The 15574-nt window shown below is 42.3% G+C and overlaps 1 protein-coding gene across 1 annotated transcript; it reads right to left on the reverse strand.

Annotated features, from left to right (window-relative positions):
* Positions 1 to 1356: 1356 nt before the first annotated feature.
* KBTBD2 (kelch repeat and BTB domain containing 2) lies at positions 1357 to 15562 on the reverse strand. The gene is made up of 4 exons (XM_080383321.1): positions 15401 to 15562; positions 7465 to 7997; positions 4493 to 4658; positions 1357 to 4054 (listed from the first exon to the last, which is right to left on the reverse strand). The coding sequence occupies exons 2-4, from the start codon at positions 7632 to 7634 to the stop codon at positions 2519 to 2521; spliced, it is 1872 nt and encodes a 623-aa protein (XP_080239447.1). The 5' UTR covers positions 7635 to 7997; positions 15401 to 15562; the 3' UTR covers positions 1357 to 2518.
* Between the last annotated feature and the right edge of the window lie 12 nt (positions 15563 to 15574).

Raw genomic sequence — 15574 nt, forward strand, 5'->3', positions numbered from 1 at the left:
TTAATAATAGTAAATTTTAAATAAGATACATCATCTTAAACCACGTAAAATACAAACCCCACAGATAATACCTAGAAACAATATAAAAATAATATATAAAAAACCACAGGCTAGCAGGAAATGATGTAGGCCATCTGTATTTTAAAAGATGTTCCTAAGTGATAATCAAGGACAGTTCTTTCAGGTTCTGTGAAGCAACTGCTACTTCCAGCCACTGCAATTTAGTCCCCTATTTCCTATTCAAATATACCTTTTTTGTTTTCTTCTGGTAAGAAACTATGCATACGATTTTAAACTCTTTAAACGTTGAAAGTTCTCAGTAACAGAACAAACCCATTGTGCTCCTTCACTAGCTATAGATCATCTATACTTGGAGAACACAGGTTTGTCCTAAAGCCTGCCAACAGTAGGCTGAAGTGAAAATGACCCACAGAACCAGGCAGCCCAGTCAGGCTGGAGTTACTGGGACACCACTCCTGCCTTCCCAAGGTATGTGATGCTCCAAACTGCGTTATAAAGTAGTATCACAGTTTTTCTTTTCACGTATATTCTTGAACAGGCTTGCAACAAATGTCCCAGGCTACATGAAATCAACATAAACATACCTGTGAGCCCCAACCCCCCCGAGTCACTTCTCCCTTCTTACCTAAGCAGTTTAGGTGTGTTTAAGAAAAAATAAATAGTAAATGCAAACACTTTGTCACCTTCATAAACAAATTAGTAGTCTTGGTCCCATATATCCCTCTATTGTACAAAATGCTAAACCACAGGAAGAGTTTTACGTAAGCAGGCTTCTTACCTAAAGTCCCGTTTTCCAGTCAAAACCTTTAATAATTGTACAAGACAAAACCCTGCAAATTCACTCGAGACCTAGCCACAAAAAACACATAGGCGTTGCCTTTGTTGAAAGCTGTAATTGTATTTGCTGGAATAGGAAACAGAATTAAGGAAAAGCCAGTGGCAGAGTGGGTGACTGAGTAAATAAGTTAGCTCTTGCTATTAAAGAGTGAAAATAGTCTCCCATCTTCTGAGCTTAGGGAAAAGATGCATCATTACCCCCTTAATGCCTGTTGTTCCTTACTTTCAGTAGAGGAGACTTTGTCCCACGATGGGAGAAGTGCTGATCTACAAAAATCACAGTGGGGCTTCAAGTTCTATATAATTCTCAGTTTGACCTGAACCCCCCATTTCCAGATTCCACTGCCTCCTATGCCCAGCCAATGAATGTACTTGCCTCCAGGCTTTTCCACAGCTTCGCTATTCCAAGTTGCCTTCCACATAGCTGCTAGAAGCGTGTGTGTGGTGGGAGGGTGTCCTAACTGTATCTACTGCAACCAGAAAGCACACACACTCAGCTGGATTCAGTCTTTTTTAATAAATTAATATCATTCAAAATACAGTGCCAGAACATGATGCAGCTGAACATGCTACTAAGGTTTGTCATGAAGCACCTGTGTTCCTGTTAGATTGGCGGTGCCCCGCTACTGCTAGTGGTTCCTGGGATTAATGCCAGAGCAGCACTAGTCATCTGCTCTCCTGCACACAAGAGCACAGGCTTTTCCTGAAGTTTGCTCCCCCCCAAAGTAAAAAACCTGATAGCTAAGGGATATCTATACACAATCACACTACAGTAATGCTTGTTATTAAATTAACAGAAAATAAAGACCTGGTTAATCCACACTAAACCTTTGTTTTACAATGGAAAAATACATCAGCAGCAGGAAGTAATATACATGAGCCAATGTTACTGTAATACAGAATGTGGAGACATTTACTGATCAAAGCTCCACAGAGACCCGCACTATGAGGGCTCCTATTGCAAGCCCAGCAACTTAAGTCCACACCTGGCAAACTTACCAGCTGCTTGGAAGACCTGTATTCTAAATAGACAGGTATAAGTTAGTGAAAATAGAATAATACATGCACCTAATAATACAGCTTGACTGAACCTGCAGTCATTTTGCCCTGCATGTTACCATACAATGGAAGATCTACCCTTCCTACCACAGGTAGATCCATGGGATTTGTTTTTCTTTTTCTTTTAATGGCATTGCTATACCAACATGGATATTAGTATTAAGTGCGGCACAGTCCTTTAATTAGGCCACACTGACAATTATATAACTAGCACTTAAGTAGAATATCCAGAAGTTCAAATATCACTGGAAGGAACTTTCAAAAGAGTTGTGGCATCATCCTAGAAACAGTAACTACTTTTTTTGAAGCTAATTTTCCTGAACTGAGACTTCATAGAACTAGAAATTCTGTAGACAAGTCAGACGCTTAAGCTTATGATATACATATATGTTTCTCAATTATCAGATAATAGTATTTCAGATTATGGAAGCGTATCTGCTCATCTCACGGATTCATACTGAACAGCGGCAAGTGTTAGGTAGGGCATAAAAATACAACTCACGAAAGACAGGTTTGACATTTGTTTCCAGACCTGTTCTTTCACAACCATTTATTTCAAGGTAACTGAGCACAGAATCAGTTGCGCAGTCTAGTTTGGGAGCTATACAGGTGGTAAAGGAACTAGCTCTCCATCCAGCTCAAATTCATCAGCTCCATCTGGTGAGAAGAGATAGGCTGGAGGTTTCCACGGGGACTCTTCAAGACAAGATGGGTACAGCTTTCCTACGGTGCACCGGAAGTCCTTCCCCAAGTCCCACAGCACACGTTCCGATATATGCTGCCTCAGGAACCAGCGATCGAGTTCCAGGTCGTATTGATAGGTGGCATACTTGGCTCTCTCGTTCATGTGGGTTTCGCGTATAAAGACACATAAAGAATTGGAGATGACGACAGCTCTAACGCATGGGTCGGAATAGCGCCTGGCAGGGATATTGGCTGCCATTCTCCATTCGTTTTTACTCACATCGTAGATTTCCACAGTTACGGAAGACCCATCTACAGTACTGCTCGGGAGCCTTATACCGGAATTGCTGGCAATATGCAATCCTCCGATATAGAATATTTTATCACCGAAAGCAGCAGCTGAAGCAAAACACCTGCTTGTTTGTCGCATAGCCATTTCCACCCAAGCATCTGACCTGGGAAAGTAACAGTACATCAAGTTGTGGGTCATCACGTAAATGCAGTTGTGAACTGCTACCGCCGTGCTCCATTGCCATGCACAAGGCAACGGGCTTACCATGGTCCACTCATCCTTCTCGGTATCGTACCTCTCCACAGTTCTCCTGTTGAGTTCTCCGCCAACGCTGTCTCCTCCGATTGCATAGATGTATCCTTCACAGCAGACCAGGGATGGCTTTATACGAACAAAGAGCATCGGTGTCTTTGGAAACCAAGTGTTTTGCTGTGCATCAAACCAGTAAAAGCAATTCACAGTTCTGAAGGCAACCTGGAGTTTGCTGCTTTTACTGTGATTGGTTTTCGTGTTTTTCAGAGGAACTTGCCCACCTGCTATATAGATGTCATTATCAGGAGTTACAAGTGTCCCAACCTTATGCAAGTCAGCAGGAGGGTTGCAGAGTTTGTAAACTTTTTCTGCCTGCGGGCTGTAACAGACAGAAGAGTAAAGACTACCGGGGTTTTCAGCAGCAGCTTCAATGAATATCATCATCTCCTCTTTTGTCATACCAAGTCTGGGCTTGAAAAACTTGGGCATGGATTTGTACAGTCCTTGCACCACCACCGATTTATCATTAGGTGGCAAGCCTTGAAACCAGGCTCTCTGCGTTACTTCTGAAAGTGCATCGATTCGGATTTGGCTAAGAACAGAGGACAAATACTGTGATCGTGATTCTGTGTTGTACTCCAGCCATAACATAGCAGCTTCACGAACTGTCTCCTCCTTTTCCACATTTAAATTGTCACTGCTTAAAATATCTATCAGTAGATCATGTGACAGTTGCATGAAAGCCTCCTGGTGGTACACAGCTGTGAACTTGTGCTCTACCATTCTTTTAGCACTCTGTTTTAACTCTTCACAGCTGAAGAGATCAGCAAAACTTAACAGACGCACACAATTTTCTGCGTTAATTTTTTTGATTAAGTATTCTCTACATCGTTGTAACACATCATCTACCTGTAATGCAAAGAAAAAACATGCTAAGTATTACTACATACCGTCTATTCCTTCACGTACCAGCAGCAGGTAAAAATACCTGCATTTAGTGTTGAACAACGGACTTCAGGCCTGGAATACTATATATACACAAAAACACAGCAAGCGACTTACACCAAACTGCTTCATACAGATCAAGTACCTCAGCTTACATCTGCTGGAGAAACTTAATTTTCTGAATATTTGAAGTGCACTGTTTTACTTCCACCCTCCACAGGGACCACAAAGCCAGGGGGGATGGATACACAAAATGTATCTGGCAAGCAACTGCTGTCTGTATTGAGCAAACTGAACATCAGCATTTTGAAACGACTAAACAGAAAAGACTGTTTAAGATAAAGAAAAAACTGTTCAGAGATTAGAGACAGCTATTTCATACTCCAAATGAAACATTCCTACCTGTAAGAAGCAGGCAGTCTCATAAAGCTGTTCTACTGTGCTGTCGCTTATTGCCAAGTTACCCGTGTATGCGTAAGTTATGATAATTTGTAAAGTGGCTGCATCCACATTCCTCAGGTGCACATGTGTTTGTTTACTTTCACTTAGCCCACTCATGAACATGGCTCTGAAGAGAAACACACATATTAAGGCAAGGATCAACAGTAAATACAACAATCTAGAATTAGAGTCACCTCTAAGTCTTAAGTGATTACACTCCAAAAGGTGAACAGTCTTTTTGGATGACTGTTTAGTTTAATATTTACATTCGGCTACAACTAGTATTTAAGATAAAGCATTTGCCCAAAAGATTCAAAACATACCATCATGCCTTTTGTAGAAACATCTACGCAAACTCTTTTCTTTAGTTGGCAGAGAACTCTAATGCTTTCAGGGTTTTAATCATGAAATTTAAAACTTTCCATCTTAGGTGATAAGAGGGAAGAAAAATCCTTCAGAAGATACTGTTGAAACATACACAGCTCAATTTTAGGTCCTAGAAACAGGAGGTTTATGTCATGACTGAGCTAAGTCGTATCAAAAAGTGTACTCCTCTGGGTGAAGGAGAAAGTTGGATCAGAAAACGGAGCAAGGACTAATACTCCATGAAGTATTTCTGATATACCATTCATCATAACATGCAGTACACTTCTAGTTTGCAGACAAAAAAATCAACAACAGAAAATAGCAAACTTGGTAGTGCGATTTCCCCCCCCAGACCAAGGATTTCCATTACATCTTCCTGAAAAAAGTAGAAATGCAATTTTTTTTTAAAAAAAAAGCTTATTGTTTCCATAATGCTTTATATACTTATTGCCCATTCAGATTTTTTTTTAATTGCAACACAGTTAAGAACTAACTGGATCCTAGTAATGTAAACCAGGTACTTGTCAGTTTTCTTAAAATTCAGCACAAGGCTCTTTGTATTTATTTGGGACTCTTTTAGGAAGCCAGACATGAAAGAAGTTAGAAGAGACAGTCCTGCCTCCAGCTGCAGAGGCAAAGGGGACATGGAGATACACTCCTTAAGCAAAGCCATTCCAAGAAGCATCTGATACAGAGTCAGTGCCCCACCACCATTCCTTCCTGCCCCATCCCTATCGCTCTGTCTTCTAAAGCTCCTTAACCTTGACTGGGGCAACCGGCATTTTAGGAGGGATCGCTGACTGGCCAAGTGAGTATCAACTTGCCATGCAGCTTTTTAAAGGTAAGCAAGGGAGCACAAGTGCCAGCAGAGATTCCTCTTTGTGGAAAGGAAGACGTAGCTGTTAAGAGAACAGGGCTCTGGTGCACGCTCGCATGCTGCTGAGCAGCTGTGCCAGAGCCGGGCGGCCACAGCACAGCGCTCAAGCACCAGGATGGAAGGTAAGCTGGCTGCAGCGCTGTGCAACAGCTGGATCAGGCCACAAGATGCTTTTCTGTTCTTCCATCTCTCCCCACAGCCTCCTTTCAGGGCTATCAATTTTTCATAATAAAACTCGATTTAGGAAGCTGAGCATCTTTTTGTAAACCAAAGTAGAGAAGAAAAACAGAACATGACAAAACCACAAGCTTGATAACTTCTTTTAACCAATGCCAAAACCTCATTCCATAAACAATAAACACATATGAATAAGAGCTCTGACTGCACATTCTAATGCAGCACATTGTGCGGACTCCTGACATCTTTCCAACCTTATGATTAGCCACCCACATTAAATCTGGCCACATTTCCAGTGGCTGTTATTTTATAGACTGTTGGAACTACATCATCTGCACAAGGCCAACAGCAATAATAATTATCTAGTGATCACAACAGTACTCGTTGCTAAAAATCATACCAGATTCATCTGAGATGAAAAAAATAACACAAAAACCTGCAGCAACAGACCTTCTGCGAAAGTAATAAATTAATCCTCAAATAGTTTGATACAAAAAAGCAGACAAAATACAGAAAACATTTTGATAGTGTTCTGTATAGCGAGCCCATCTCAACAAGAAAACAACCTGCAAACCTTCCCTTGACTAAACAGGAAAGAAATGTTACAATTCCTCCACAATGCACCAGGAAGGTAAAGCAGACATGCATGTCACCAAGACTAGTTTCAAACTTCAGATTTCCTTCCAGACAGGCAGATTAATTATACTGTGGCCAACAAAAATGATTAATCACTGCAGAAAATTCATGGTGCCTCATCTTCTTGGACTTACTATGAAGTTATCTGCAAAGAGTAGTAGCACTTGACATATCTTAATAAAAACTTTTTGCAAGACAAAAACCAGAACACCTGGGAAGCAGGAACTACAAATTAACAATTGCAACATCATCTTGGGGATGAACACACACACACACAAAAAAAAACCAAGAAACCACCCCCACACAAAAAAACCCTGTTGCACTGCAGCAAGACTCTCAGGCAAGACAAGAGTTTTTGGCTTTGCTGAGCAGAGAAACCCAAATTATTCAGAACAGGAAGCCATGAACTTGCACAACAATCCCTTTTTCAGCAGAGGCTTCTGCTAAGAAACTACAACTAATAAACATGACAACGGAACTCCCACAGCCAAGTGCCAATAATCCCTTGTTACCATACCTTGGAAAATAAAGATTAAATATTTAAAGATTAAGCATGAAGAATAAGAAATTTACTAATTATTCAGACTCCATTAACTCCCTCAAGAAAACAAACCATCACAAGCGTGAATTATTTTTTTTCCCACTTATTATAAAAACTACTTATCCAGAGTAAGTCACAAGATGCTGGAAAAATTCTTTTGATGTTGGCAAGTAATGATTTCTAAGTTTGGTGTTTTGGTGTTTGGTTTTTTTTTGTTACTTCACTGATCTTTAAAACTGCCTGAAACATTAATTGTTTACCAATTTAGTAATATCACACTTAAAACCAGGTATCACAGATTTTCTAGAACTAGCAGATCCTAGTTTGAATACTTACCTGAAATACGAGCTGCATGTTGCAAGAACCATCTTATGGCAGGGAAATTCTGTGCCCTCAACAATCAACACTATGTCAGTTAGCAATTGCTGTTCATAAAAGAATTTTAACTGCTCCAGCAAGGATACAGCATACTCTGTATTTATCTGCCTCTCGTCTTGGGTAGACATGACTGTATTCCATTAATATTTCCAGAACCAGAGAGAAAAGTCAAGATCTTTTCGCCAGAGAAAGGTCAGCTGAATGTTTCTGAAGCAACCAGGGAAGAAACGACAGGAGGTCTCTACAGCCTTCAGAAGTGATACTGACAAAAAAAAAGCAGTGTTATCTTGGACTGCTGAATCAATGTTTCAGACTTTGACCTACTATTTAGGTCATCACCCTTTGACTTGATGTCACAATCTGTTCAGACTTTCAATGAGTATCTGCAGAGCTCCTGTTGAGATCTGTGATGCAGCAACTGAATGAGCAAAAGCGAAGTCTGAGGTAGATTCCGTGGTAACATCTCATGATCACTGGCTGCACTTGGGTGACTGAAAGCAGGAAAATAAAATTAATTTACGTATTAGCACTTTTTCAAAAGCCTTTCATAGTTACCCCTTAAAAGTAACTGTCCAAAACTTACTTCTAAATTAGTACTTGATTGCTAGCACTAAAAGTCTTGTAGAGAAAAAAACACCAACAAAAGTATCAAAGATAAATGAAAAGTAGAAGAGTCTATAATTAATTCTCATCAAAAGCTAGGCCCGTGAATTAAGACAATTTACTTCATCAACACAGCATCTAAAGCTGGAGAGGTAAAACCATGTTCACTAAGATTTCCTCTTCCAAGAATTACCCCATTTTCCCAATCTGTACACCTGTGGATTTCCCTCAACCATTGATAAGCCAGCCACATTTTTCCCATTTTCCATATTAAACAGCTACTTTTTCTGCTTCTGTGTTTTTGTCTACTTAAAGCTTATCAACACCAAACCACTAAAAATACAAACGCAGTTTCAACATTCCACCATTTTCCAACTGAACTCTCAACGTCATCATCAACCCATTTATTTCACTTTGGCATTCTACTAGAGAACAAGCAGAACCAGAGCTAAGGATTAAAAACCCTAAGAACCTACATTCCCAATGCTTATTTGGTTCATCTTGTCTGTGCAGAAGGGCCTCACTTAAACATGTCACACTCCATTCCTCACCCACCACCCACCCCCAGGTCACTTCCATACAGCCAGGTAAGCATGACTGCTGCAGACAGGAGAAAAGAAAAATAAGGAGATAGTAGGAGCAAAGGGGTGGTGGAATAGCAGGGGTCAAAATACTTGGGAGTGGTTATAAAGCAATAGCCACAGGCTACCAAAGCCTGTTTTCTTGTTTGGACATTTCTCTTCCTGTTAAAAATGTGGTCAGGTTTTATCTTATCTTCCATGTAAACACAGAAACGTAATTAAGAATGGCATAGTTGTGACAGTAAAATCACCATCATGTAGGACACTAGAGTACCACATCTATCAATACTTCCAGATTTATTTCATCTTGCATTGTTCTTTTGCACTCCAAAGCTCAAGGAATAACCAGGGACACATCTGTCTAACACATCACTATCATTTTAGTCCATGATGAAAGGTGAATGCAGAAATACCTTACTTGAAATTACGTACTTCACAAGTTCCATATGACAATACATGACTTGGTGTAAGATGAAGGCTGTAGAAATACCTGCCAGCCATATCAAAGATCTATTTCAACAGAGCCCTGCCTGTAATACAATTCAAAGACAGATGTTTTTTAACATTCACCCACTTGAAACAGAATGCTTAATTAATGCCACTTTAATTACTAGTAATTTAGTGTCACTCATCATCTTTAGAAGATGTAAAAAAATATACACAAACAGGAATCTCAAACTCTTAATTTTCACTGGTGGTTTCACTGGAAAACAGTCAAAATAGTCAAACCCCATATTCACTGTTTGTTCAGGTGAAGCCAGTTAATTAAGCAAAACAGACAAGGTGTTAATATTTGAAGGAGGAAAGAGAGATTACTATCTGGTATAACAACAGGTTAGCATAAGTCTTGAATTCAGACCTTTAAGTTTCAGGTGCAGGTAACCGCTGAAGTCACTAAACCACAAGCACATTGAGGGCGTACAAAGGTACTGGTCATCTAAAGCAATGACCTGCTTCAAGTCACAGCTTCTTCTCACCAAATTAGTGTGCACCCTATCCCTGCATCACTGACCACTATCATGGTCATCTGATAACAGCTTAACATGCAACCGAATCCATCAACAGATTTTGCACTGAACTTTAAATGGCTACACAGACACGCAGACTTCCTCAGTGTGTTAGGCCCACGGAAATAAATAGCTCATGGCTCTACTGGCATCCCAGGTCTCTCTACAGCATTGTTTTTCCTGGCTTAGGAGTAAAGTTTCAAGAACAATACAAGCCAGTGGATTAAGCTCTGTTTGGGCAGAGCATCAGTAGTACCACGCTTTAGCAAAAGTTGTCATTGGTACTGCAACTTCTTCTTCTGATGTAATTTTAGAGAATATAAATCTTCGGAACAGGGGAAAAAAAAATAAGAGCAAAACTAATATGCACCATTCTAGTCATTAGGTAACAGAACCAGCCAAGGATGTCATGGAGAAATTGATATACACCTGCTAGTAAGATTAAACACACTTTGGCAGCATGCAGCTGACAGTTGATAACTTAAAAAGCAGACCTGTTCAACAGAAGACGCGTTGAAACTGTGAAATTAATTACTATAAATAGCTGGAACATTTGAGTATAACCCTCAGTAGCAGAAAAGATTGAGGAGATGACAGGAGTCTTGTTGCAGAACATTTATGTGATGTGAACCACCTTTGAACTGTAAATTTACAAAGCCGGAGTCCTTGGTTTACAGCTGGTCTGAAACCATCTCATTTCCTTGATGTGCTCCACGGAGGTGCATGTGGTAGGAATATACTATGTACGTGACTCCTGTTTTCCACAACCATACTGTGTTTTGCTGCCAATGATAACCATTTGCTAAAGAGCAAAATTTTGTATTTGTCACAAAGTCAGGAATTGCATCTCATCCCCTTGTAATGGAACCATACTAAACATTCCTCAGGAGAACAATAAATACACCAAGAATCTCTGAATTTCGGGTCTAAAATTACCATCATTCATACTGCCATTTGCCCAAGAGAAGCGAATCTGTTCAAAGAATCAGGATAAACAGTATCGGAACATCATTTAGTGCCTGGAAAGTCATCCGAGACTACCCACCTCTCTCATACCTCTCTGAAGAGTTCAAGACAATTTTAAAAAGAGGAATTCTCCTCATTTTATAGGCTGAAAAACTGAGGCACTGAAATAAGAACCAGCTTCTCCGAAGGCACATACTTGCCAAAGGAGAACTAACTGTAAGAGGCTCAGCTCTCCCCAGTCCCCATGGAATGAACATCTCTCTCGCTGCACCGTACTGGGTTGGCACACAGCTTTTAGATCTCAGCTAACTGAAAAACTATGAACTTCAAAAGATGTTTACGGATGCACTAGTCTCCTGTAGTTTCAGTGCACAGTGGTGGTCATTGCTGATTTATGGATGAAGAGATCTATGGCTGAAGTTAGCTCAATATCCTGAACTGAAATTCTGATAGAATAAAAATAATCCTTGAATACAAGTTCTATGAATAAGACTTTCCCCTTCAACAATGTCACTGGGATGACCGTTTTGTTCTGAGTAACTTCTTGGAAGTGAGCTGTCTAAAACAGGACTGGTAGGTAGCTGCTGGAAGGCCATAATGGTAATGGATTGCAAACTAAAACAAATTATTACGGAGCAATCCAAAGTAACACCCTATCAAGCTGGAAAGCAACATTAACAGGTTGATAAGAGGGTTTGTTTTTAAGCAATTATTCTTTTTAGCTTAAGTAATTTTAATGAGATGGCTTTTAACATTTGTTCATGTACTTCAAATCTGAATGACACCATTCCAAAAATTAGTCATCAAATGTTAATGAGTTACGGAACAGGCTATTAATTGCCTTCCCTGAATCTGTTTAACTTCTGAGGTCAGGCAAAGACTGATAAACACAGATCCATTCTGTACTACAAACATGGAAGTGTTAACACTATACTTCAATGTATAACATGGAATATTGACCACTTCCAATTTAATTAGTAGGGAAAGGTATAAGATATATATATATATATAATATTCTTCAACTGGTCTAGTTCAAAACAAAATTTGCTTTATTTTTTTCCAAATAATAATAAGGGCAAAACAGATAGACATGCAAATTTTTAAAATTTTTTTTTAAGATACTTTGGTACTAGGAAAAGTAGTAAATTCTTCTGAAAATCCCATTAAGGCGGCTGCCAGATTCGATGCCTAACTTCCAATAAAAATCTGGGAAACACTCAAAAGATCTGAAAATGTCACAGGTTCCTATCTGTATCTTCAGCCATCTAAATCTCTCTTGTATTCTAACTTCACTAACTACAATTCACACTTCAATAAACCCATATGTTTGGAACAAAAAAGAACCACCAAAATTTATTTCCCTGGACATTCAGTTTACTTAATCTAGTTGCAACTAATAAAAGAAGCTTTAAATATTACTTCAGTGCACTTTTAATCAAACTCCTATTTCCATCCAAGGGCAGCCTCACACAAATCACAAGTAAAAACACGTCTAAAGAAGTGAGTCATTCACTATTTTTAACGTAATAAAATGTCAGAATTAAGACCTGAACAACCGTAAGCCAAACTACACAAGCATTCATGTGTGTAGAGATAGCAATCCTCCCAGCCAGGAACCAAAGCACCAAGCTCAGGCACTTTAACATTTAGCTACTATTAAGGATATGCTGACTTACAAATCAGCATGTTTCAAAATGATTACACCCACTAACAGCAAGGAGGAATACAAGTACTAAACCCGATCAAAATCAATTATGTAAATCAACACACCTAGCCAACAGATCTCAAAGACAAGAAAGAAAGAAGAAGAGAAAGGAGTTGGAAGCTCTAGATTCTTGAGTAATGTATCAAATTTGCATCCTTGGCAGCAAAAAAGAAACAGGCAATTGATGAAGCAGTTCTAGACTTAGAAGTTTTCCTCTCTTCTAAAGCCATCAAAGGTGTCTTTGATAGAACTGCAGTTCAGAAACCAGAGGACATCAAGGAGATTCTAATAAGGCAACAGTGTGAAATTTCACACAAAACAAGGGCCAAGGTATCCTACAATGTTATCTTCGTAATTACTATTCACTTGGAAACTACTACTATTTTCCACATGCTTGGGAGGTGAGTTACAACTTTGAGATAGGTGAACTTTCTGGAACTACACTAGAGACTGGAAGTGTGAGACTCCATGCTGACAGCATGTTTGCTCGCAGTGCACTCATTACCAATTTCTTTCCTGTTTTTCTGCTCCTAAAGGAAGTTATACACTAAAGGAAATACCTGCTCAGAAATAAAATTAGCACAAAATAAACCAACAACCTAACTTGGCAACTGGCCTTCTACACTGAGCACAGGTAGTTTCCATCCCCAAGGGCGTTTCTGTTTTGTGGAAAGACTTGACCTGTTTTGGAAAATTAACCTTTGAAAAAAAAGTGGGCCATGGATGTCTCCATAAAATCCAGCCATATATCCTGTATATACAGAAAAGTGAGGTTTTCTTCTCTGCACTCTAATATGTTAATGAAGCCAATCTGCTTTATTTAACAAATCAAATTCCAGTTCGTAAGTATAGTCACTCCCTTAAATATACCATATGAGATATCACAGAATCATAGAATGTTTTGCGTTGGAAGGGACCTTATAAGATCATCTAGTTTCAACCCCCCTGCCATGGTCAGGGACACTGTCCACAGGTTGCTCCAAGCCCCATCCATCCAGCCTGGCCTTGAGCACTGCCAGGGATGGGGCACCCACAGCTTCTCTGGACAACCTGTGCCAGGGTCTCACCAACCTCACAGTGAAGAATTTCTTCCCAATACCTAATCTAAATCCACCCCATTTCAGCACAAAGCCATCACCCCTTGTCCCATCACTACATGCCCTTGCACAAAGTCCCTCTCCAGCTTTCTTGTAGCCCCCTTTAGGTACCAGGAGGCTGCTCGAAAGTCTCCCCAGAGCCTCTTCTTCCCCAGGCTGAACAACCTCAACTCTCTCAGCCTGTCTTCATGAGAGAGATGCTCCAACCCCTGATATGTTGATGCTTAACTATATATTCAAGCATTTCTACATTAAGAAATTAGATTAATAATTAATATAGCCTAACTAACCATCTTAGTCCCTGAAAAGTTAAGAGCCTTATAATGGTTATTTCATTCATGCATATAAAATTTATTCTCAAAATGCAGCAGCCACTAAATTAAGGAAGAAAACTTTTAGGAATTGCACCAATTCTGGTCTGTTTCATAATCACATGATCAAAACAAAAAGGCCTACCTCAAGAAAAAAATGCCTGCAACCACCATCTGTCCAAAATGTAGTCAAAAATACTAAATAAGCAGCAACATCCTTTATTCCAGTTTGTTCTGTTCCTGCAAGATGCTAGTTACGCACCACCAAGTATAATGGGACCCTTTTACTTCACACACCAAAATAATTAGGAAAGCGGTGTGACACCTATACCCAGATCTACATGGTTTACACATCTGAGTATATTAAATGTTAAAAACTACCTGTTTCTCCTGATGCATTTATGAGAAACTGAACTAAGCTGATCATATGTTTTAATGATCTCCTAAATACATCACCTTGAACAAAATCATGTAGATACAGACCTAGGTGAGCTCACAAGAGCACACAGCCCTTCCATCACAAAGTAACACAAAAAGCCCAGCTGTGGCTTTGCAAGCAAACCTCTAAAAATGGGAGATGCCAAGTACAACACAAATCCATTTCTAAATCATGATTAAACTTATTTCAAAAGCAGCTGGTACCTACCCCGTTCACAACAGAAATAATCGTAAACGCTGGAAAAGTCTCAGGCATGCAGATGGCCAACTTCAAAACTATACTACGGATATATTTAGTCTATAGGAGCTCACTATGAATCACCCGACCCTTCAGATCCACCGAAGCCCACCCTCAGCCACTGCAGCTACCAGCACTACGCATACACACACAACCAGGCATGATCGCCAAGGGACGGTGGGCAACTCCGAGAGGCGGCAGTGCCACCTCAGCGCAGCTCCAGCACACTTCACCCTGCCTGCCGCTTCCAGAACCCCCAAAACCCCCCGGAGCAGCCACCACCCCGGCCTGCCAGGCCGACAAGCAGGGCTGCCCACGGGCAGCCCCCACTCGCCCGCCGCGCCGCAGGCCCGGCCCGCGGCCCCCCAGCCCGGGCGCAGGGCACGGACACCGATTTCTCTTCCTTCCCCCCGCCTCGGCCCCAGGTGCGCCGCCCGGCCCTCCGCGGCTCCAGTTCCTCTCCCGCTCCCCGCAGAAGGCCCCCCTCAGCCCCAAGGAAGGGGCCGCACCCCGGGGCGAGGGCCGGACCCGCGCCTTCCCCCGCCTCGCCTCCCGGCTCTCCCCAGCTCCGCCGCGCCAGGAGCCGGCCCCGGCTAAGGGCGCGGGGGCGGCCGCAGCGCCCGCCTCGCCGTCCTCCGGGGTGCCCCGCCGCTGCCCGGCGCCGCAGCTGCCGGGCGGGAGCGGCCGGGCGGGAGCCGCGCCCAGGCGGGGGGAGAGCCGGGCTGCCGCCGGGCCCCCCGAGGACCTCCCCGCCGCGGCAGCGCCGCCCGCTGGGCCCAGGGCCCTCCCGCGGCGAGGGACGGTCCACCCCCGCCCCGGCCCCGCAGGCCGCCCCGGCCAGGCGACGGCGACCGGACCGGCCGTGCCAGGCGGGGGCAGCCGCCGCCTCGCGGCGCGGCGGGAAGCGAGCGCGGGAGAGCCGCGGCCGCCATCCCCCCCCAGACAAACCTCCGACCACCGCTTCCTCTTCTGCCTCGGCGGCCCGACCGCGGGCGGCCGGGGCCGAGGGGCCAGGGAAGCGGGGCAGGCGGCGGCAGCGGCGGCGGAGGATCCGGTCTCGCCCGGGCTGCGGAGGCGGCGGCGGCCCCTGGGCGCGCAGGCGCGCTGCCCTCCGCCTCCTCG

The sequence above is a fragment of the Falco punctatus genome, assembly GCF_963210335.1.
Source record: "Falco punctatus genome assembly, chromosome: 4".
NCBI lineage: Eukaryota > Metazoa > Chordata > Aves > Falconiformes > Falconidae > Falco > Falco punctatus.